At 38.1% G+C, this 22,018-nt stretch overlaps 1 protein-coding gene and 1 pseudogene across 2 annotated transcripts; one reads left to right on the forward strand and one right to left on the reverse strand.

The window, feature by feature from the left end:
* Positions 1–12,951, reverse strand: part of LOC129087520 (TATA box-binding protein-associated factor RNA polymerase I subunit D-like) — a 29,637-nt pseudogene extending 16,686 nt beyond the window's left edge.
* Positions 12,278–21,184, forward strand: CCNG2 (cyclin G2). Of its 2 annotated transcripts, XM_054590045.1 has the most exons (8): positions 12,278–12,574; positions 13,511–13,648; positions 14,300–14,437; positions 15,488–15,738; positions 15,881–15,959; positions 16,075–16,173; positions 18,431–18,636; positions 19,767–21,184. In XM_054590045.1, exons 2-8 carry the CDS (start codon positions 13,511–13,513, stop codon positions 19,888–19,890), a joined length of 1,035 nt encoding a protein of 344 aa, XP_054446020.1. In that variant the 5' UTR covers positions 12,278–12,574; the 3' UTR covers positions 19,891–21,184. The 2 variants fall into 2 exon arrangements, with proteins under 2 accessions (XP_054446020.1, XP_054446025.1); XM_054590050.1 differs by lacking the exon at positions 14,300–14,437.
* The last annotated feature ends 834 nt before the right edge of the window (positions 21,185–22,018 follow it).

Below are 22,018 nucleotides of genomic sequence, written 5' to 3' on the forward strand. Positions count from 1 at the left end.
ATCACTGGTGGAACACAACTTCTCTACAATTGAAATATCTGAAAATATTTTTTCCTAATAATTCTCAAAATTATTAGATAAACAAATTTGCCTTACTCTTTTTAATACATTATTGTTTAGTAACCATTTATATTTTAGATAAAAAATTATGTATTTGACTAGTAAGAAATAACTTCATTTCTTTATAGAATTATGATTTATAGTAAATTTTTATATTTTGCTGATTTTGAACTATGTTTAAATTACACAAATAGTATTTTTAGCTTTAAAAGTCTCAAAGTTTGACAGATGAATAAAAGTTTTATATTTTAAAACAAAACTGGTTTTAAATTGTGGGCGTGGTAAGAGGATGAAAATCTGTTACAGGTAGAGAAAAGGTAAATTTAGAATTTCAAGCCCTATTTCTGCTTAGAAAGGTGCATAGTTAAGCTCACCTTACACTATGCTTTTCAAATTTCTACATAAATTGACAATAGAGAACCTCTAATCAATGGTTCCAAATATTGGGCTTCTGAAGTGAATAATTATTTTCAAATGACAGAGTTTAAAAACCCATATTCTCAGATGCAAACATCTAAGGAGGTACACACTTCTACACACATGCACATATGTGCCCCCACACTACATGCATGTGAGTATGTGTGTAAAAAAATTCAAATACCATTTCCTTGATCCCCCTTTTGTGTTGATAAACAAGCATTATGTATTTATGTGTTTTCATGGGCATGCAAGTGTCTGAATATATGTTTATGTATGTATCTATTAATTTTTTTAAAGCAAAGCTTTCTTCTATTTATGGAAATAATAATCATATGTTTAAGTACACTACAGGCTTTAACTTTATAGAATATATACTCCAAAATCAAGCAACCAAAGGATTTTTACTGAGCATCTGCTCTGTGTTTAGCTTTATATAAAGAAGAGGATAGAGAAGTATGTCATTCTAACCCTTGTTTTGAAGTATTATGAAAATAGGTAACATGTGTTGGTGAGGATGTGTTATATATAGCAGGAACTCTTGCTGAGAATTGATGGATGTGGAAAATGGTTCAAGTGCTCTGGAAACCAGTAAATGCTAGTTAGACCAGTTGAAGATGCTCATGTTCTGAGACCCAGAAATTCCACTTCTAGGCATCTGCTAGAGGGAAATTCTTGGAAATATGCACAAAGAGGTGGAGGAAAAACATGAATTGCTGCATTTTTTATAATAATGATAAACTGGAAAGTTCCCAAAGTCCATCCCTAGTAGAATGAACAGAGTGTGGTATTTTTACACGATGGAACATTACATACCAATAAAAATTGCAATGGCTATAAGCAAACATGGATTAAACTTCAAAATATAATACTGAGCAGGGGAGGACAGCAATAGCTGACAGCACTGGTATTCTCAGGAGGCACCCATTCGGATCCCCTGACAAAAAGGAAAAAACAAATAAACAATAATGTTGAAAAAAAGTTCAGAAAAATACATTCAATATGATTCCACTTACATGAAATTCAAACATTAAACAATATATTATATAAGGATACATATAAAGTAATCTATTTTTAAAAGGAAGGGAATAATTAGCTGAAAATTTGGTACTAAAGCTACTTGTAGGGAGAGAGTGGGGGATGGGATCTGAGGAAGGCATCCAGAGGTTTCAAAAATACATACTACATATTATTTATTAGCTTGGGTGGTAGATATGAAGGTCTGTCTGGAAAAAACCCAGCCATTGTTAATATAATGAGAATGGTTGGTGTGACATTGAGTAGAGCAACAAATCTGCATTAAATTTTACATTAAGCTTGAACATTCCTCCGCGGAAAAGATTCAGATGATTCCAAAGGCCACAGCTATGGGCAACTGGTGATTGGCAGCTTCATCACGACAACACACCCTCTCATTCACCAAGTCTCGTGTCTTTTGGCAAAACATCAAATCACCCAGGTGACTCTGCCACCCTACAGCCCAGATTTGGTGCCCTGTGACTTCTGGCTTTTCCCAAAACTAAAATCACCTTTGAAAGGGAAGAGTTTTCAGACTGTTGATGAGATTGAAGAAAATACAATGGAACAGCTGATGGTGATTGGGAGAACTGTGTGAGGTCCCAAGGTGCCTACTTTGAAGGGGAATGAGGTGCCATTGTCCTATGTACAATGTTTCTCATATCTTCTTCAATAAATATCTCTATTTTTCATAGTACATGGCTGGATACTTCCTGGACAGACCTTGTACAATTGCTTGTTTTATCAAAGTCTTTAAATTGTATATATATTCCCTTTTATGTGTATTTCACAATGCAATTAAAAATAGACATATTGGAAAAGAAACCAGAGAATTTCATCACCACAATAATAGTGTGTTAGATTGTTGGGTATAGGGAATTGCTTTTTTGAAATTTTCTGCAATGTTACTAATTTTGTAATTAAAATATATGAAAATAATCCATTTTTAGGGAAATGGCAATATTCTGACTTAGCCTAAATAAGTCTCAAAATATAACTTGAAGTAGTTTTTGTTAGGAAATGAATTTTATGAATATCTGAGAAATAGATATTAACAGAACATCTTGTAGATGGAAGTTTTGCTGACATACACTCTTAAGTAGCTCAGATGCTGCTAATCTGTTTTGAGGGCAGAAGCTGCTCACTTTAAAAAATGAATATAACATTCTGAATTGAAGGGAAAAGACATAGTCACGTAACAGAAGCAACTTTTTTAGAAGCTGCCAAGAATTGTCTCCTGTATTCAGACTTCCTTAATCTCCCTTAACTCTTCTCTTCCCATCTTGCTGTTAGACTTTGTACACACTCCTGTGATTGCACAGATCGCATTGTATTATTTGTTGACTCGACTCTCCTGCATTAGATTCTGAGCACCCTGCCCACAGGGTATAACCACAGCTGCCTTGTTTTCCACCACTTTGTGTCAAGTAGCTGCCAAGTCGATGTTTATTAAACTGAATAAAAGAAGCAGCAAAGATTTCAATATGCAATATGGACTGTGCTTATAAAATATAGCTAAAGAAACCTGAACATTCTAGGAAGCCAACCTTCATGTAGAGTGATTCAATACATTTCTGTAATGCTTAAATATAAGAGCTAGAAATATTATTATGTACATCATAAACACAAACATTGCACAACACAATAAGGACAATAATCTGGTAACTTCTGGTTACATGCCAAAAGAATATCTTCCACATATGTGTATCACTCCTCCCCAACTCTCCCTCCTTCTTCCTAGCACAGGCTGTAAAGCTCAAATCTGCTATTTTTAGCAGTGAGTGTTGGAGGACCCTGACTTCTACTTAGCATGATGGTTCTCCTTAGCATGAGGGTTCTACAAATAGGAGAGCAGAACAAACCATCGTAGGGTAATCAGAGTATTTGCTGATTACAACCTCCTGTAATAAAGACAAAAAATTCTTCTATGTAATAATACGGAAAACAGCTCAAATGTCTGCCAAACAACCCTTACCAACGTCAACAGGAACACAGCAGCAATTTCCCCCAGGCACCTAGATGTCCACAAACTACTGGTATGACTTACTCACATGATGTTTCAAAAGCTTTTAAGAGCTGTCTCTGTGATATCTAAAGAAAGGCAGAAAAAGAAAGCCTTTTTTCTTTCCCTACTGCTTTTCTAGCTTTGGAGCAGTGGGGCTGCACTGAAATAATTGGCCTGCTTTGTTAGAAACATGTTAATCCAAAACTTCAGGGCAGAGGCAATTAATCCTGGCAGATTTGGTCTCTATCTGGACAATTTCTTTCCAGATTACTTTGATAGAGACAAATCAGATTTCTTAAAAGGACAGTCACTTGTTATTGAAGGAAAACAAAAGAACACACACAAAAGTATGCAGGTGAATAATTTATTGATGAAATTTCCTAATGAAACATCCAAATCCAAATTACCTCGGTTTAGGCTAACCTAAACTACTGACATAACCATTCTGCATGAATTTAATAGAAAGTATAATAACCAAATGGATCAAGCTTATGTCCAATTTGGAGTTTTATTTTCCTTCTTCCTGAGTACCAGAATCATTATTAATGGTTGAGAGTGTGGGTCCTAGAGTCAGATTTTCTGCAATTGAATGCTGATTCCACCACTATATGCTTGTAGATCAAGTTACTTAAATTCTCTGCATCTGTGCAACAGTACTTACTACTTGTGTGTGTTATGGGCATTAAAATTATGTCAGCATATGTAAATCACTTAGCACAGCACTTGACAGTTAATTATTGATTGCTTAAGTGGGAATTTATTGTGAAGCTAATAAAATTTAGTTTTAGGGCCCCTTGCTTGCATAGGCTCTTTCCAAAGTCTCAGGATGAGCGTTCACATACATGTTTTTCTGAATTTTGCAAAAGACATTTTAACTACAATCAATTAAGGCTGCTTTCTTCATGTCAAATTCCACCGTACCATTTTCCCTTGTGTTTGGAGGTGTTTGAGCGTCCACCAGTATTTTTGGGATCTGGCTGAGGGGAATTTGAGTTAGGGACCTAGCATTTTAACTAAAATGTGGAAACACATTTTGGGATGTTTCAATAAAACAATCAAGAAATTACAGACTCCTAACTTGGATGTAATAGAAAGGTGCATTCTTCTTGTCATTTGTAAGTACTTTTATTAAAGAACTAAGAGAAAATTCTGATAAAAATACACAATTAAATCAATGGAATGCGTTTGGACATTAAAAAAAAATAACATATATTTTCCCCAGATCATTCCAAAAGCAAAATTTCCTTAAAAGAGGAATTCTAGTAGAACTAATAGATAAGCCCATAGATTGTTTGATACTCTAGTTAGTGGAAGAGAGAGGAATCATATCATTTGGGAAAAATAGAGATGTATTACAAAATACTGACATTGACAAAGAGAACATAAAACTCAAAAATATGCTTCTGCAATAAAGAAACAGACAACTAGCTACCTACTGAGTATGGCCAGTTTTCACTGATGCCTTGAATTTTTACAACCCATACTTGATGAAAGTTTTCTTAAATCAAACATCAATCCTAAAATATAGCATATTAACAATGAGTTATAAAACTAAAAGAAAAAATTTTTAAAAATATTTTATTTATTTATTTATTTAGAGAGGGGGAAATATAGGGAGGGAAACATTAATGTGTGAGAGAAACACCAGTCAACCAGTTGCCTCTTGCATGCCCCCAAGTCGGGACCTGGCCCACAACCCAGGCACATGAGCTGACTGGGAATTGAACTGGTGACCTTTTGTTTTGTGGGACAATGCTCAGCCAACTGAGCCACACCAGTCAGGGCAGAAATATCTTTAAATATCAACAATTTTTAAACATTCTGAACAGGTATGCTACACGAAAGACTAAATTTAAACCCTTTTTTTCTCAATAGAAAATTATATTGTTATCTTATGAAGAGGTGATCAGAGAGTTTCCAGACAAAAATATTGGCAAAAGCTTTATAGCCATGTGTCAGGTAGTTTAGTGATTAAAAATACCTTGGCATTTCTTATATTTTTAATGTTTGTGAATGTGAAGATTTTATTTTCCAGAGATGATCCCACCATATCTCCCATCTCACGTGCTGTTCTTACATGGTGATTGAACTCCTCTCATATTTCTTCCCTTTGAGCCTTGAACCTGAGTAGACAGGCGACTGTGGCTGGAAAAATCCTGAATAAGGAAGAATAATGCTGCCCCCCGCAAAGATGTTCATGCCCTAATCCCTAGAACCTACTAATATGTCACATTACATGGCAAAGAGGAATTAAAGTTGTAGATGGTATTCAGGTTGCTAATCAACTGATTTTGAGATGGAGAGATTTTCCAGGATTATTTGGGTGAGCCCAATGTAATCACCAGGATCTTTATTAGTATAAAAGGAAGGCAGAAGAGTCACAGTTGAGAAAGGTTTGAAGATGCTATGCTGCGAGATTTGAAGATGAAGGAAGGAGTCATGAACCAAGGAATGTGGTGGACTCTAGCAACTGAAAAGGCAAGGAAATATACCGTCCATAGACCTTCCAAATGCAATGCAACATTGTCAACACCTTGCTTTTAGCCCAGTGAGACTCATTTCAAACTTCTGTCCCCTGGAACTATAAAACAGTGAGTTCGTTTTATTTTAAACCCCTAAACTTGTCATTTGTTATAATAGCAACATGAAATTAGTTTAGAAAGTATGTGACTGTCAAAGCTGGTTCATGAAAGGAGATACAGTGGTCACCTGGTTTTCTTTGAGCTTGTCACTATGTCATAAGGAAGTGGAAAGATCACATGAAGAAGCCACATATGTAGGCATTCTGGCCACCAGCCTCAGCTCTAGCGCATGTTCAGTATCAACTCTACACACGTGAATGAGCCACAAGGTGACTGCAGCCCCAGCCACCGTCTGAGTGCAACTTCACGAGAGACCCCGAAAAGGATTGCCCAGCCAAGCTCAGCGAGCCCCAGAACTGCAAGTGATGATGATAAATTGTTGTTTTAAGCCACTAAGTTTAGGGTGATTTGTTACACAACAATATATGACTGGAACAGTGAATATACATCAACTCTTAACAATTTATAATTTTTCTAGATTTGTCTCATTTAAAATAAATAATCACTTTTATATCTAATTTTCTTTTTGTAAATTCTATTCTTTTTTTCAAGAGAGAACCAGAAGCATTCCATAATTAAAGTTTCAACTACCTTCATCCTCCTCCCCCAAATTTGGTTTTGAGCCTTCATGTAGCCAACATTTCTTATTCAGAATGTGGTTGGAAAACATAAATATATACATACATATATATATATATATATATATATATAATCAAACAGACCTGAGGATCTTTCAAATAAAGCAATCTTTCTTTTTAGTAGTTAAAAAAACTTCATTTTGAAGACACTTAAAAATGTTAACAAAGCAAAATCTGTTTATATTACTTACATCACTTTAAATGTTAGTTGCCTTTTCATTTGAGATCAAAATAAGACATGATTACTTTCCCAGAAAATCAACACTTCCTTTAGGAATAAGATGATAGATTTAACAGGTGTGTCCTACATGACTGCTGACAGTGTCAACTTCCTCTGCCACTGCGATGTCAGGAAAAGACAGGAAACATTGGACTTAGGTTATAGCTCTTGGAACACATCATAAAAGAGGAATGTGTTGTGTAAATAATAATGTATAATGTCCCAGAATGCAGTCTGGGCCACTTAAAATATACTTGCTTTGGCTCAGACCCACCCTTTGGGATAGTCCACTGATTTCAGAAACCACTGTAATCTCAGTTGCATTCTTCTTTACCAGTCTTTTCCACCCAATTGCAGAGCTACTCCATTATTTCAATTGACTTTTAGCATAACAAAAAGAGCTTCGTATACCGAAACAATGAACTGGGCCACAGAGTCCAGTAAGCATTGAGTTCTTGGGTTTCAAAGACAGTGGGCCTAAGTCTAACTCACTTTCAGGCTAGAAGAACTGGGAGGGGCTAACCTGGCTGGCTGGGCAAGCTCCAGCGTTGGTCATTGACTTGGCGTTGCTGTGTAGACAATTCCCACAATTCCAAAGCCCAGCAGGTCTGTATGTGGAAATTAACTTATGTTGTGACTATCACTGACCCTTGCATAAATAAATAAGCACTCCTAGGAAAGATACAGAATGTTCTATCATTAACAAATAGATTGTAATTTGCTAAGTTCAGATTCGAGCTCTCACCCAGGAGAAAGTCAGAAAGAAGAAAAATGAAATGTTCACTAATTGCCTGAAGAAAAGGTTTCATTTTTCAAGTAAATTGTCTCAATTTTTCAAGTTCTGATTTAAAAAACGAGTTCTTGAATGAAAAATCTGAATCACTTCACGATGGCACTCTGAGTTAGGTTACACCTTTCTCCTCCCTCTGATAGGGATTCCTGCCTCCCATGCCGGTTCCATTACCAATGCTAATCTAAGCAGAAAGTTTGGGGCAGCAAAACACCTTTATTGACTGAAAACAGCCTAGGCAGGGAGCCAGAAATAGTAGAGGCGTGAGGAGAGTGGGACCTCATGGCTGCTTTACCAGTCCTGATCCAGCGGCTCTTTACTGGGCTGCTTTCTGCCAGGTTCCTTCGAGAGGTCAGGGATGCTCCGTTCTTTTCCCTTCTGGAAGTCATAGCACTGTGACTATCCTAACAGCCTAGGTGTATATAAGTAAAAGTTTTTACAAATGTTTGAATTTAATATTTACATGCAAAGTAGAAACAACTACTCCCCTGGGGTCCCTCCCCCATTTGTTTGTTTGTTTGCTTTTTCAGATTAGAAGGCTGAGGCTTAAAGCAATTCAAACTATTCTAGGTATTCTAGGTCCTACCTCTAGTGAGTTGGAATGTTGGGACTCAACTTCAGGCATTCTGATCCCTGGGCTGGAGCTTTTGCCCTACGCCTCAGATGTACCAGGGTACATTCTGACTGTTTTATTTATTTACTTTTGTATTCTGAGGCCTAGTACCATACCTGGCATCTAGTGTGTATTCACTAAATGTCTGTTGAAAGAAAAACTAGGATTTATTGTCTAAAACTATCACCTGTGAGGAGAAAGATGACCTCTGGAAAGTTTTGAGGGAGTTTTGATGCCTTATATAGTTCAGGGAAGTCTAAGCATAAAACATTTAGAAAAGCACTGTAGCAGGCTCCTGGGAATGCCCTGTTTTCTTTTGAAGGTAGAAGCAGGAATTTAAGTAGATTTGAAGGACACTCCTCAGAGTCAAGAATTCTCTGAAAGAAGGCATTGTTTTCTATATGGGTGTGCTGCTGCTTGTTTTCTGCTCCATGTCCACGTTCTAGTTTCATAGTGTCACATGGCACTGAGGACAACGGGTTCCCTGTTAGGCCTTCATGGAGTTATTGGGGGCAGAGTATCACTCAGTCCTGCTGCACCCCTATCACTGTGTCATAGAAGACCAAGTATTTTATAATGAAGTAAATCCCCTCAAAGTCCTTTTAGGGAACTGCCAAGTTTCTAATCCCCTACTTTGTATGCATACAAGAGGCAGGAAAGTTGCCCTCCAGAAAGTTTAGGAAAGACAGAAAGGTAGCTGACAAGTAAAGACTGATTAGCCTAAGGGAGAATGTTTATGTAATAAGTAACACTTAAAGCTGTAGCAAAGTGAGGACAGAGAAATACAGCTTGGAGAAAGACTGTCATTAAAAAAAAAAAAAAAAAAGAAAAAGAAGAAGTCCTGGTTAGTGTGGCTCAGTGGATTGAATGCCAGCCTGCCAACCAAAGGGTCACCGATTCGATTCCCAGTCAGGATGCATGCCTGGGTTGCGGGCCAAGTCCCAACTGGGGGCGTGAGAGAGACAACCAATGAATGTTATCTCTCACACATTTTTTCTCTCCTTTCTCCCTCCTTTTCCCTCTCTCTAAAAATAAATAAAATAAAAAATAATAATAAAATAAAAGATATGTTAACAACAACAAAAAAAATCAGTGGAGTAAAATGAAAAAAAGGGCACCATTTTCTATCCTAGAATATCATCATTGTTAAAAAAAACTGACTTGAAAAAAAGATGATCTAATTACTGGACCAATATTTTTTATTTTTCTTTTTATTTATTGATTTTAGAGAGTGAGGGGGAGGGAAAGAAGAGTGATTGACTTGATTGTTCTGCTTATGTATGCATACATTGGTAGCTGTTTGTATTTACCCTGACTAGAGATTGAACAAACCCATAGCCTTGGTCTATCAGATGACCGGATGACTCTAAACAACTGAGCTTCGCAGCCAGAACTGGACCTACATTTTTAATGATTACTTTTCTTTATCTTACAAAGATAAATGGACAAATGTGGATAAAGGACTCCATATTGAACAATTTAATTAGTCTTCTTCTGTGCTGAACGGGGCCTGCCAAAAGTGGGAAATTCAATACCATTTGCAAAGCTTTCTTGTCTTACTCATTTTTTGTTTGTTTTTTTAACAGAGACAGAGGAAACGACTGAGAATCACCAGGCTGCCTCTTGCATACCCCCAAAGCTGGACCTGGCCTGACCTGGCCCCTAACCTAGACATGTGGTCTGAGCAGGAATCAAACCGGTGACATTTGTATTCACAGGTCAGCACTCAATCTACTGAGCCACACCAGCCAGGGCTGTCTTACTTTTAAGCAAACTGCTCATCATTCCACAGTCTGTCTGTTAAAAGATATACAATACTAGCTATGAAATATATAGTATATATTTTATATAACTTTGTAACAGTTAGTGAACCAAGCAAAGGACAACTTCATCTCTTCCTTTTTGTCTTACATGTTGTTATTTTAGAAATCTATCACGTAATTTTACATTTCTTCTTTCACAGCCTTATTTTATACCTTATGTTCCTTTTCTATCTTTGCTCTCCTACTTGAAAAAAGTCCCCAATCTCCTTCATGTTTTGGTCACTTTCTCTAAAGGTGCATGTTTTCCATCCAGCTGCTTTCTGCCTCTCTCTCTGGTCTCTGTCCACTGGGCCTCTTTATATACTGTACAATGAGCTTTCATCTATGTAATTCTAATTTTAGCTCTATTTTCCATGTTTGTTGCAAGCCCTCAATTATGTTTTTCAGTATTTAGATTTCCAGCAAAAGGTTTATGTCAAGTAAGTTATAATAATTTTTAAAAGATCAAACATTGAACAAAATTATGCAACCTGTAAATCACTTAAATGTAATCTATTAATACAATTTTATTTATTTTCTAAAAACCCTGAACAAGATCACACCTCTCTCAAATAGGAGTATTAGTTCCTTGAGCTCCCCTTTCCCCAGTTGCTTTGAGCTCTACATGCCTGCATCTAGTCCCAGCCAATACGCAAAGGGACCTATTTCTAAAATTCCGTTGTTGCTCTGCTAATAAGAAAAATCTGCTGCTAAAACTATGTTATGTGACTTCTCATATTTTACAAACAACAAAACAATTCACAGAAAACAGGCAGAAGAGCAGAAAAGAGAAATCTGTTCCTAGGGGATTTACTTAATTATTTATATTGTAAGTCAGAATGTACCACTCTTGATTTGTGTGTTGCAGAGGGCGGTGGGGAGCTGAAGAGGGAGAAAGTTAATTATAAATGTTGAAGGGGAGTCTCTTACATCCCCCAAATATTTTCCTTATGAAAATTTTTCCGGCCTAAGGCATGCTTTGCTTTGCTTTCTGCCCCGCCTCAGGACAGGTGTCACCTTTTAATAATAATGCTAATTATAATGGGCAATAAGTGATAATTTATGGGTGACCAAAGACCAAGAAGCTTCTGAGTCCTCGTTAAAACAACAGCACAACTACAACCTCTGGGGGCACACTATTATAATTATTAGATGTTTCTGTGCACTCGTCAATATGTACTGGTAAATTTTTTTAAGGTCCATTCAGTGAACATTTGTTTTTTATTAAGGAAAAATTTCAAAGTACACACAAGTAGGAACCCTCTCGTACCTACTGCCCACTTTTAACAACTCTATCTGCAATACTGTTTCATCTATCCTTTCCATTTTTTCCCCTCTGTCGTTAAAACTTAAAAGCAAATACCAAAGTGATAGCATTTTACTCGTTAATATTTCAGTAAGCATCCTGAAAATTTTTTAACAACGTCTCTGGTTATCGCAAAATGCACCCGTATGACAAAATAAAGAAAAAACGCAGAGAATTCTCCCTTAGTTATCTAGCTGTTCAGGCTCAGCACCGAACGTGGCATTCCCCTGGGACGGGTGGAGGTGGCGGGTGGGAACGAACAGACCCCAGGCACCGGTCCACGAATTCCATCAACAGCAGTCCCCACCTCCACCAGGCATGCGCATTCAGACTCTAGAGTTGCTAAGGCTCCAAGCAAAATAGAGGCGCAGAATACAGCAAAAGCCAATCAGAGAGCTCAAAGACCAATCAGTTAGCCAATCCAGATTCGAGAGTGAATCAGGTCCTCGACATTCTTTCCGTATCCAATCAGAGAGCGAGCTACTTTGGGCGGATTTTTCAAAACAAAAAAAAACAAAACAAATCAGAGACCTTTAAATGGTGCAAAGCGAACAGAAACTATCTCCTTCCGCCCCTGGACGCTATCACTCCCTTTCCTCCCCCTCTGGCTCAATCGCAGAATACAGTCGATGCCCAGACTCCAACCTCTGCCCTGGAACCGAGAGGGAAGAGTGGCTTATTAAAGCAAAGGCGAGCTAAAGAAGCCCCCAAGCCAGCTGGGGACAGTGGCTGAGAGTCGGGACTATTTTTCAAAGGCTTAGGAGAAGCGGTAAATCCCTCCGCGGGGAGTCACGTGCCCCGCCCCTTGGTGGCGTCGAGAACTCAAAACAAAAACAAGGTGTTTGGTTGGGCCTCGGCTTTGGCCGTGGCAGTGGTGCCCGTAGAGGGGCAGGGCTTGAGGGTCTGACGCTGCGCCCCGTGAGGGTGGGTCCTCGAGGAGCGGAATGAAGCCGGGGTTGTAATTGTAAGGCCGTGGAGGCGGCGGTGTCGGAGGGGAGGGGTCGGATGCCGGTCCGGGGGCACAGCTGAGGCGGCGGGTCCTCGGAGACAGGTCCGGACGTTCCCGTCACACCCAGTCCCCTCCGGACCGCAACGCCTAACGCCCGTGGGCCGTCTGCAGCACGGTGAGTGGCCCTATCCGTGTTTCTTTGTTCGTGGTCGGGACTTGGGGGAGGGGATGCATCATAGTGCCTACCCTCCAGCCCCAGAAGCGACTCCTGTCCTGCTCTCAGCTCCAGCTCCGGGTCAGTGGGCGCCGGATCTGGGGAGATGATGGTGGAATGGATGAAGAATCAAGGAGGCTCTAAACAATTCTTTGGTGCTCTCTCTTCATTTTGTCACTGGAATTCGTTGGGGGTGGTTCTTGAATTGACAGCCCGGGGCTCCCCACAGTTATGGAACCGGGGCATCAGTGGTTGGACAGGGTCGGGACAGGGGGCGGGCTGGTTTGTGTTTCCCATTGGGTGGGCCTCGCCACCCCACTGCTCTCTTGGACCCGCATCTTGCCGCTTGGATACACGCTAAGTAGGCGGGGCGGAAGATGATGGGTAAGGCTCGGGGGGCCAGACTCCTGGTGTGGGGACTTCAGCGGCCGGGCTCCCGCGAGGGGCGGGGCTCTGGAGTCTCCTCCCTCCGGTTCTTTGTTCGCGAGACTTTCTCCCCCATCCCCTCTATTGTGCAAACTCCGCATCCCCAGAACCCGCTGCTGTGGCTGCCCCTGGTGCACTCCACGAGTCAGCCCCTCTCCGCCCAGCTTCAGGTGGGGCGGACCCTCCGCACCCCTCTGACTGGGGACATTTTCCTGTTTGCGAACGGCCGGGAAACCGGCGCAGGCCAGTCTGACCCAGAGCTAGCCTGAGGGCATAACTGCGGCTCCTCCTCCATGCCACACCTCCCTTGTGGGGTTGTAGGATCGCTGGGGACGTGACTAAATCCCTCATCCGCTCCTCGCCGGGTGTGCTAGGGTGCCCCTCGCTGGAGGTATTTTCTGCCCTTTTCCCCTACCACCTATTCCCGCCTCCCCAAGGATACACTGTAACTGTGTTGTGCTTTTGCTGCAGATGAAGGATTTGGGGGCAGAGTGCTTGGCAGGTCGTGAAGGGGTCCAGCTCTTCGGATTGTTGAACCTCTACCTAGAACAGGAACAGAGATTTCAACCTCGGGAAAAAGGGCTGAGCTTGATCGAGGCTACCTCGGAGGTAAGTCCCCAGAGAAGACGACTTGCTCAAACAGCTGATGGGGCGTAGAGAGGAATTTTTTTTTTTTTTTTTTTTTTTAGTTGAATCAAGACTAAAGGCTGCCAAGTTTCTTAAGACCAAAATTGGCCTTCCTGGAGTACTGAGATAAATCTTAATACCGGGTCAAGCTTTTGTTTCTTAGCTGGAATAAGACTGATAATAACTAAAGAAGTGTTTCCTCAAACGTGGAACCTCAGCCTGCAGCTTTGTGGGTGGGAGACTGGGAATTGAGCAGTTCATTTGTGGAAATACCCTTTGCCTATGAAATACTAATTGCAGGTTCTTAAGTCAAAAACAAGCAAAAAAAACCCATAAAACAAGCAAGTAATCCTTCGTGTCCAATACAGGGGAACTGAATGATATTTGCTGTAACTCTCTCGAAGTGTGGCAACAGTTCACTTTTATATATTGCTGAAACTCTTTTATGATGTACATTTTTAAAAAGTAATGATATCTACACCTTTTGTATCTGAAAAAGTGTAGTGCTTTAGTTAAATATTACTCTTTCCTTTATATTCTTGAATATTATGGGAAAAAATTGCCTTACTTGATTCTGTGTTATCTATTTAGTGCTAAGAAAGTATAAACTTTGGCTCTTGGTTTTTATTCCAGAATGATAACACTTTGTGTCCAAGATTGAGAAATGCCAAAGTAGAAGACTTAAGGAGTTTAGCCAATTTTTTTGGATCTTGCACTGAAACTTTTGTCCTGGCTGTCAATATTTTGGATAGATTCTTGGCTCTTATGAAGGTATTTAATTTTTTAAATAAATCTTTATTTTTCTATACCTAGTGCTTAGTATAATGGCTAGCATAGAAGGATTCATTAAACATTTGGCAAATGAATGTAATTATGTCACCTTACGTAAACACTTTCAGTATTTGGAACTATGATCTTTAGCAGATTAAGACACTGCAAAATGTCATATTGTTGTATTTTAAGTTAGGTTGTGTTGTACCTTTTAACTGATCTTTGAAGATATAACAAAATGAACACTACTGTTTTTTAGGCATTCTTTATATATCTATGCTCTCCTTAATAAGGTTTTCATCTCTCACCATGTTTTTGTTGGAGCCTAGATGTTTTTTATAAATGGAAGTATAGCAGTCTATTAAAGGTGACCAACTGCCTTCCCTATGAGATGTCTTTTTAAAGCAGAGAAACACATCTTATTAACAATTACCAGCAACTGTTAGAAAAATGTGGTGATTCTCTTGCCAATAGGATGGCTGTCAGCTGCTGGGTCAGTTTTCAGGGCACTGAAAAGAAAAGGGCAGCCATCTGTTCATGGCAGTTTTTACATAAGCTCCACTCAGTGCAACTGATGCAATATTTCTCTTGGGCAAATTTGCAAAAATGGGGTGATTCCTAGAGATAAAGAGGTAAGATTCAAAGATATGTAGATGTATTATTTTTATATCGAAAGAAGTAGTATATTTTCTAGATGTTGAAAGCTTTATGTTATTTTTGGGAAGATTGTATGATTATGTATTTCATGAGTTTGAAATACAAAGTATACTGTGTTAAAAACCTAGCTTTTGAACTTTTATTTACATTTTTATTTGCATTTAAATTAAATAATTTAAATGCTCCAAATGCTTCTTTTTAAAGGGAGGTTAAGACAGTTTAAATTGTGAAGATGATTAAGTATAATTGTGGGTAAGAATAAGTACAGGGAGGCAGTCTCTTTGTGTTCTGTCTTAAAAATAGGGGCATTATTAACAATATTCTTTTAAGTGTCTGCTCCACTGAATCAAGTAACAATTGTTAGAAAAAGCCTTTTGTTGTTTTCTTTTCCAGGTGAAACCTAAACATTTGTCTTGCATTGGAGTCTGTTGTTTTTTGCTAGCTGCTAGAATAGTTGAAGAAGAATGCAATATTCCATCCACTCATGATGTAATCCGGATTAGTCAATGCAAATGTACTGCCTCTGACATAAAAAGGATGGAAAAAATAATTTCGGAAAAATTGCACTATGAATTGGAAGCTACTACTGCCTTAAACTTTTTGCACTTATACCATACTATTGTACTTTGTCATACTTCAGAAAGGTCAGTGGGATTAAAAATAAAAATTTTGTACTTTAGCATTGTTACATCTAAGAGTAAATTTATATTTTATATAAATTTATATATATGTACTTGTACTATGGGAGTTTAGTAAATAACTACTTTGTGTTTTCTTTTTGTATAGGAAAGAAATACTGAGCCTTGATAAACTAGAAGCTCAGTTGAAAGCTTGTAACTGCCGACTTACCTTTTCAAAAGCAAAAGTAAGTCAATTTCTTGTTTACATGTGATTCACAGTTTCTATTTTGAACTTTTAAAAAATATTTGTCCTTTTTTCTTTTCTTTCTTTTTTTTTTATTTTTTATTTTTTATTTTTAGCCATCTGTGTTAGCTTTGTGCCTTCTCAATTTGGAAGTAGAAACTCTGAAATCCATTGAATTATTGGAAATTCTCCTGCTTGTTAAAAAACATTCCAAGGTAAATATTTTCAGTCTTATTCTTTAAGCAAGTTTCCTTCCTAATCCCTCCCCCAGCCCCCCGTGGTGACTTAAACATTAAGTAATACTTTATGGGGTTCTAAATTTTTACACTAATTTTTTCTTCTATCGCAAGTGTTGAAGTTCTCAAAATGGCAGTTCTGACCTAGACAATTGAACTGGAAGGGAACCCAGCCTAGCTTGTTTCTGCATTACGATGTCCCTTCTATAGTATTCTTGCAAATTGGTAATACAGTGATCTGTTCTGAAATATAGATAGTAGGAAGTAGACTCACTAAATATACTAATGGCACCCCATTACATCTTTAGGGCTAAATCATCCCATTAGTAACATTACCAAAATAGTATCAGTTATGTTTTTCTTTTTAAACTCCTTAGGTAAGGCCACTAAATTATTGCAGTCATAAAGAGGTGTAAAACAACTAAAGATACAGTCCTTTTTCTTAAACAGATAGTCTAGTTGGAGATATATGGAACTTAACATGTAGTGGTGTGTTCTGTCATTTATAATTCTGTGCCTGGGTGCCAGAAAATAATGAACATAGGGAGTACTTTGGTGTTTTGTTAGCAGAGAAGTAAGACCGCAAGAGGCACTTTACAGGGAGGCTGTGGACCAAAAGAGTCTCAGTGAAATTTTGGGCAGCGAAGGCTTATGGCCAGGACTATGGTAGACTGGAAAGGTTTGGGAATTATTTTAGGGTAAGCTTGTAGATAGAATGTCTAGATAATAGTCAAAGCAGGAATGAGAATATCTAACTCAAATAGTGGTTCTGGAAGCCACGCATGGAAATAAGGCAAGGAGTCAAAAATGATCAAGATTTAGACCTAATGATGGGAGAGAACATTGTTACCATTGAAGGAATTTTGAGAGGAGTTAATTTGTGATCAAAGAAGTGAGATTTGACCTTCTAGGTAGTAGATATCTAGCTGATACTTAGCAGTCTGGAATAAAAACTCAGAAGAAGAATTATAATTCGAGATCAAGATTTGAAATTTCTGCCCTGGCTGGTGTTGCTCGTTTGGTTGGAGCATCACCCTGTAATCAAAGGTTGCAGGTTCCATTCCCTGTCAGGGCGCATATGAGAGGCAACTGATTGATGTTTCTCTTTCACATTGATGTTTCTCGCCCTTCCTCTTTCTAAAAGCCATGAAAAAATGTCCTCAGGTGAGGATTACAAAAATTTAAAAAGATTTGAAAATTCTGATGAGGAAATAATAATTGAAACCATAAGAAACTTGTGGGAGGCTTTTGCTTAGAGGTTGGTTGACGTCCTGGGTTTTTAGTGTTCACAGTTTCACCATTAGGGGCCAAGTAAAGGAAGGGACACTATACAAGTAAGAGCACTATTAAGTTGGGAAGAGGTTTTCAAGAAGGTGGTAGTCAAGAAGAGTATTCAATTTTGATGAGAGGCCCAGTATAATGAGAATTGAAGGAGGTCATTGGATACCTAGGTGGTGATGTCAGTAGAATGAGAAGGGAGTGGTAGAAGCCAGAATGCAAAGTGTTTAAAATGTAGCTGGATTAGGTGAAAATGGAGGTTAAGAGGATAAAAAATTATCTCCTGTTTGTGGAGAAAGTACTTGTGAGGTATTTTTGTTTTTAACAGGTAACTTCTAGTTTGTATTGTAGTTATAAATTTATTAGCTTTAATGTAAATAAACCTTTTATAATGCTATCTGGAAACATCTTCAGTGAAAAGTGATTCCTTGAAATAAACTGGAGCATTCCCCAGTGGTGGAGGAACTGTGCCCTTCTGGGGAAATTCCTCTTTTGTCATACTGCTAACTTCTCCACTAGCATATGTCTGATATCTTAATGTAAATACCCACTTTTAGGAATCAAACAATGCTTTGTTACAAAGATCTAAATTATGTTAAATTCCTTTGCATTGAGACTATCACAGAATATACTCGATAATTGATTATCAGACCAGTGTTTTTAGGTCAGTGTGTTTTCTTAATAGGCAAAACCTTCTGTGTATTGAATCATATATAAATTACCTGTATCTATGATGCTTCTCTCCTAAACCAGTGGTTAGAAATTTTGACTGCACACTAGAATCACTTGGGGAGCTTTAATCCATCCTGATTCTCACATCATACCCCAAATTGATTAAATAAGACTATCTGGAGTGGGAGCCAGGCATCAGTATTTTTTAAGGGGTACAGAATGATTCCAAAGTGCAGCAAGGTTTGGGAATCACTATTGTAACCACTTCATTAAATGTTTTTTTCAGGTTAATGACACTGAATTCATTTACTGGAGGGAATTAGTTTCTAAATGCCTAGCTGAATATTCTTCTCCTGAATGTTGCAAACCAGATCTTAAGAAACTGGTTTGGATTGTTTCAAGGCGCACAGCTCAAAACCTCCACAACAGCTACTATAGTGTCCCTGAACTGCCAACAATACCAGAAGGAGGTTGTTTTAATGGAAGTGAAAGGTAAGCAGGTTCCTTAACTAATTAGACTTCCCCAGACTAAATATACATAAGGCATCAGAGAAAGTCCCTACTCTAATAGCATCATTTTTTTCAGGTGAGAAAATTAGCCAGAAGTAGTTAATTATTAAAAGGGGTAATAATTTAGAAGTGTGCCTTTCCCTTCCCCCCCCCCTTTTTTTTTAAGCTAAAACACATGCTGTACATTGTATGCCCAAGACTTAGAACTGGAAGTTTGTACCTTTTGACCATTTTCACCAACTGCCACCCCCATTTTCTGGCAACTGTCCATCTGTTCCCTGCATCTGAGTTCTCTTTTTTCATTTTTAGGTTCCATATATAAATGAGGTGATAAAGTATTTTGTCCTTTCCTCTCTCTTATGTTTCACTCCTCCTCATTAGAAAACTGATTGTTTCCCATCTCCTTTGCTGTTTGAAATAGTTTAGTTTAAAAAAAAAAAAAAAGTGAAACAGCAGTCTGGGCTCCTCAGTGTTAGTACGAATTCCTAGTACGGCGCAGGGGGACAGGCTGCAGGGGGAAAGGCTACCTACTTGGCGGAGGGCGGGAGGGAACCACCACCACAAATGTGGCAGAATTCTGTAGCTATTTCTATAGTTTTTGCCAAGTGCCTTTGTCTTATTCAGAGTTAATTTTTTCAAGTGAATTAGTTAATTTTATTTAATACCGTAGGGATAAAGGACCGGAAGGTGCATTTCATAGCCTATTGGGTGTTTTGGTTTGATATTTGAAAGTATTAGTGATGCATTTATTAATGCAAGAAAGACATCAAAACCATGTTAGGAGATATATTGTCCTTAGACAGCATTTATTGGAGTTAAAATACTTAAAATTGAACTGTTAGTTGATGATAGGGTTATTAACTGGTACAAGAACAATAGTTTGGCAAATAGTAATTTGTTTAAACCTCTTAAGAAAATCTGTTTCCTAAGGAGATTAAAATAGACGTCACTTTACAAAGTCCTTATAGTTAATTTTTCTCTCTGTAAGTCTTAAATTTTGAATATAAAAATTCCAAGACTAGAGATACTTGTTTAGCAGTTTTATTTTGTCTGTGAAACATTGTAAGTATATTTGAAATGATGGAATCCTCTTTGTCTTTTTTCCCCCTCAGTGAGGACTCTTGTGAAGATATGAGTTGTGGAGAAGAGAGTCTCAGTAGCTCTCCTTCCAGTGATCAAGAGTGCACTTTCTTTTTCAACTTCAAAGTGGCACAGACACTGTGCTTTCCATCTTAGAAATCTAATTGTTCTGTGTCAGAATTTAAAGTGTGTGTACAGATTTTAAAGCAATAAATGGGGGAGTAGGTAGTTTTCTGGTCCAGCCCCCATCTAGGCAGGAATTGCAAAGACTGGAATACACCTACCTTCTATTTATTATTCAGATCAGATCTGGCCTATTTTCATATTTAATCCTAAGCCATCAAATGGGTTAGTGCCTCTCAAACAATTAACAATACTTTAGACATTGGCACTTTATTTTTCTCGTTGATCTTTAGCTACTTGGGGGAGGAGGGAAGGTATTGATACCTTCAATTTATTACTTTTCAAGGATTTTTAAAGATGAATAGTATAGTTAGTCTTAAACTTTTTATAAAGCCTTCAGATGTCTTTATTTAAACAGATTGGGAGTGGGCCAGTGCTTCCTTAGCAGGGAAAATGGATAATCCTTCAATGGTTTATCTTAAATCTCTCTCCTCCCCTCGTCAGAACCCAGAATATACTCTTAAATGTCAAACATCTTTGTTGTTTTTTTTTAAATGATCACTTGCTGTCTGATGCAGACTCTATAAGCTTAGGAATTACAATATTGCCATTTCTGTGAATTTTAGTATGTAATGTGTTAGTTGCAGTTTCTGGCAAAGCTGAAATAATGAACAGGCTATGGTTGTTAGATAGTTGCATTTCTAATGCCTAAGTATTGTCAGACTATAGTATTATTTTAATGTTATTAAAACAATCCATAATCTGCTAGTTTTGCATGTACCTGTATGAAAGCAATGCAGGAAGTTGAACAGAACTAGGTAACTATGGAATTGATAACTGTTGATCTAGTAACACATTTTATCTCATTTTTATATATTAAAAAAAGTCTGCATGATTACATTTTACTTCCTTTGTAATTCACATTTCAGAAATAATGGTATTAGTATATGGGTGCCAAGACTGAATATGAAGTAAAAAATAAAAATAAAAAACTGTGTAGTGTTCTAGTTTTAAGTATATCTGTGTGGTGGTACAGCCATAAGAATAGGGATTTATAAACTCTGTACACATGGAATTTTGTACAGAGAATTTTTTAAACTTTATAAACTACATGAAAAATGTAAATCTTAAAAAATGTACATAAAAATTCTGTATTTTTTTACCTTGTGTGTGATAGTCTAGTATTGCATGTAAATATAATTTATTGTGTATTCTGTATTATAAATCAAACATGATGACTTACTATTTTTAGTGGTAAGTCAGCATTCATTGGATGTTTTCTGAAGTGGATCTTTTTGAAGTAATAATGGATTACAACTCAAAATAAAAATATTAATGAATCGTACTCCTTGTTTTCAGTCATATCTTCATTTTTTGGTAAAAGAAAAAGTGCTTGCTTTATTTCGGTGGGAAGGCTTGAGGTGAGGCTGGAGCGCCTCCAGGATAAGCCCTCTTTGGTTACCAGAATCCTCTAGGTAGTATTTCCTTATCAGTTTGGCCCCTAGCTTTGGAGACACCGAAAGTGAATCTGTCATTTGAGAATTGACCTCTCTCTGGATGAACCTGCATTAAACAAAATGCATATTAATTGAAAGGCAACAGGTGTCACGTAGACCAGAATACTCGGGTTGGCAGATCAGTGCAGCCTCTGCAGGCAAGGCAGGCAAGCCGAAATCTAATCAACTTGCTTGGGGGGTAAGCAGTTAGGGTTGCAGCGGCTGTGGCTGGACCCTGCCGGCCTCCGGCTCCTTGGAACTCCTTTTTCCCAGCCTTGGGCTTGTTTTGCAAATGACTGGGTTTTTTGTTTGTTTTTGTGTTTGGCATAGGTTCCCGATCTAGTTTGGTTTTATAGACCTTTGTTTTGGTCTGGTTAGAGAATTGGACGCCCTGAATGTAATACCTCTTCGAGATACAGGCTTGTTTTCCTTCTCTGCTAGTGGAAAGTCTCTGCTTAGATAATTTTGGTAAATAGCAGACAATATATTCTGCTTTCAGATATTGATTTGTTGATACGTAGATAATATTCGTGGCTTTCCAAACTTGGAAACCTTCAGCTCCTCCAGAGGTTTACTGCTTTTCTGACTAGATTCTCTTTCTGTATGAACCTCTCCACACGTGACTTCATCTGTTCCCCTTTCTGGTTTTCAGTACATTTAGTCTA

The sequence above is a fragment of the Pteronotus mesoamericanus genome, unplaced genomic scaffold, assembly GCF_021234165.1.
Source record: "Pteronotus mesoamericanus isolate MK-2021 breed Mesoamerican mustached bat unplaced genomic scaffold, CSHL_Meso_final contig_130, whole genome shotgun sequence".
Taxonomy (NCBI): domain Eukaryota; kingdom Metazoa; phylum Chordata; class Mammalia; order Chiroptera; family Mormoopidae; genus Pteronotus; species Pteronotus mesoamericanus.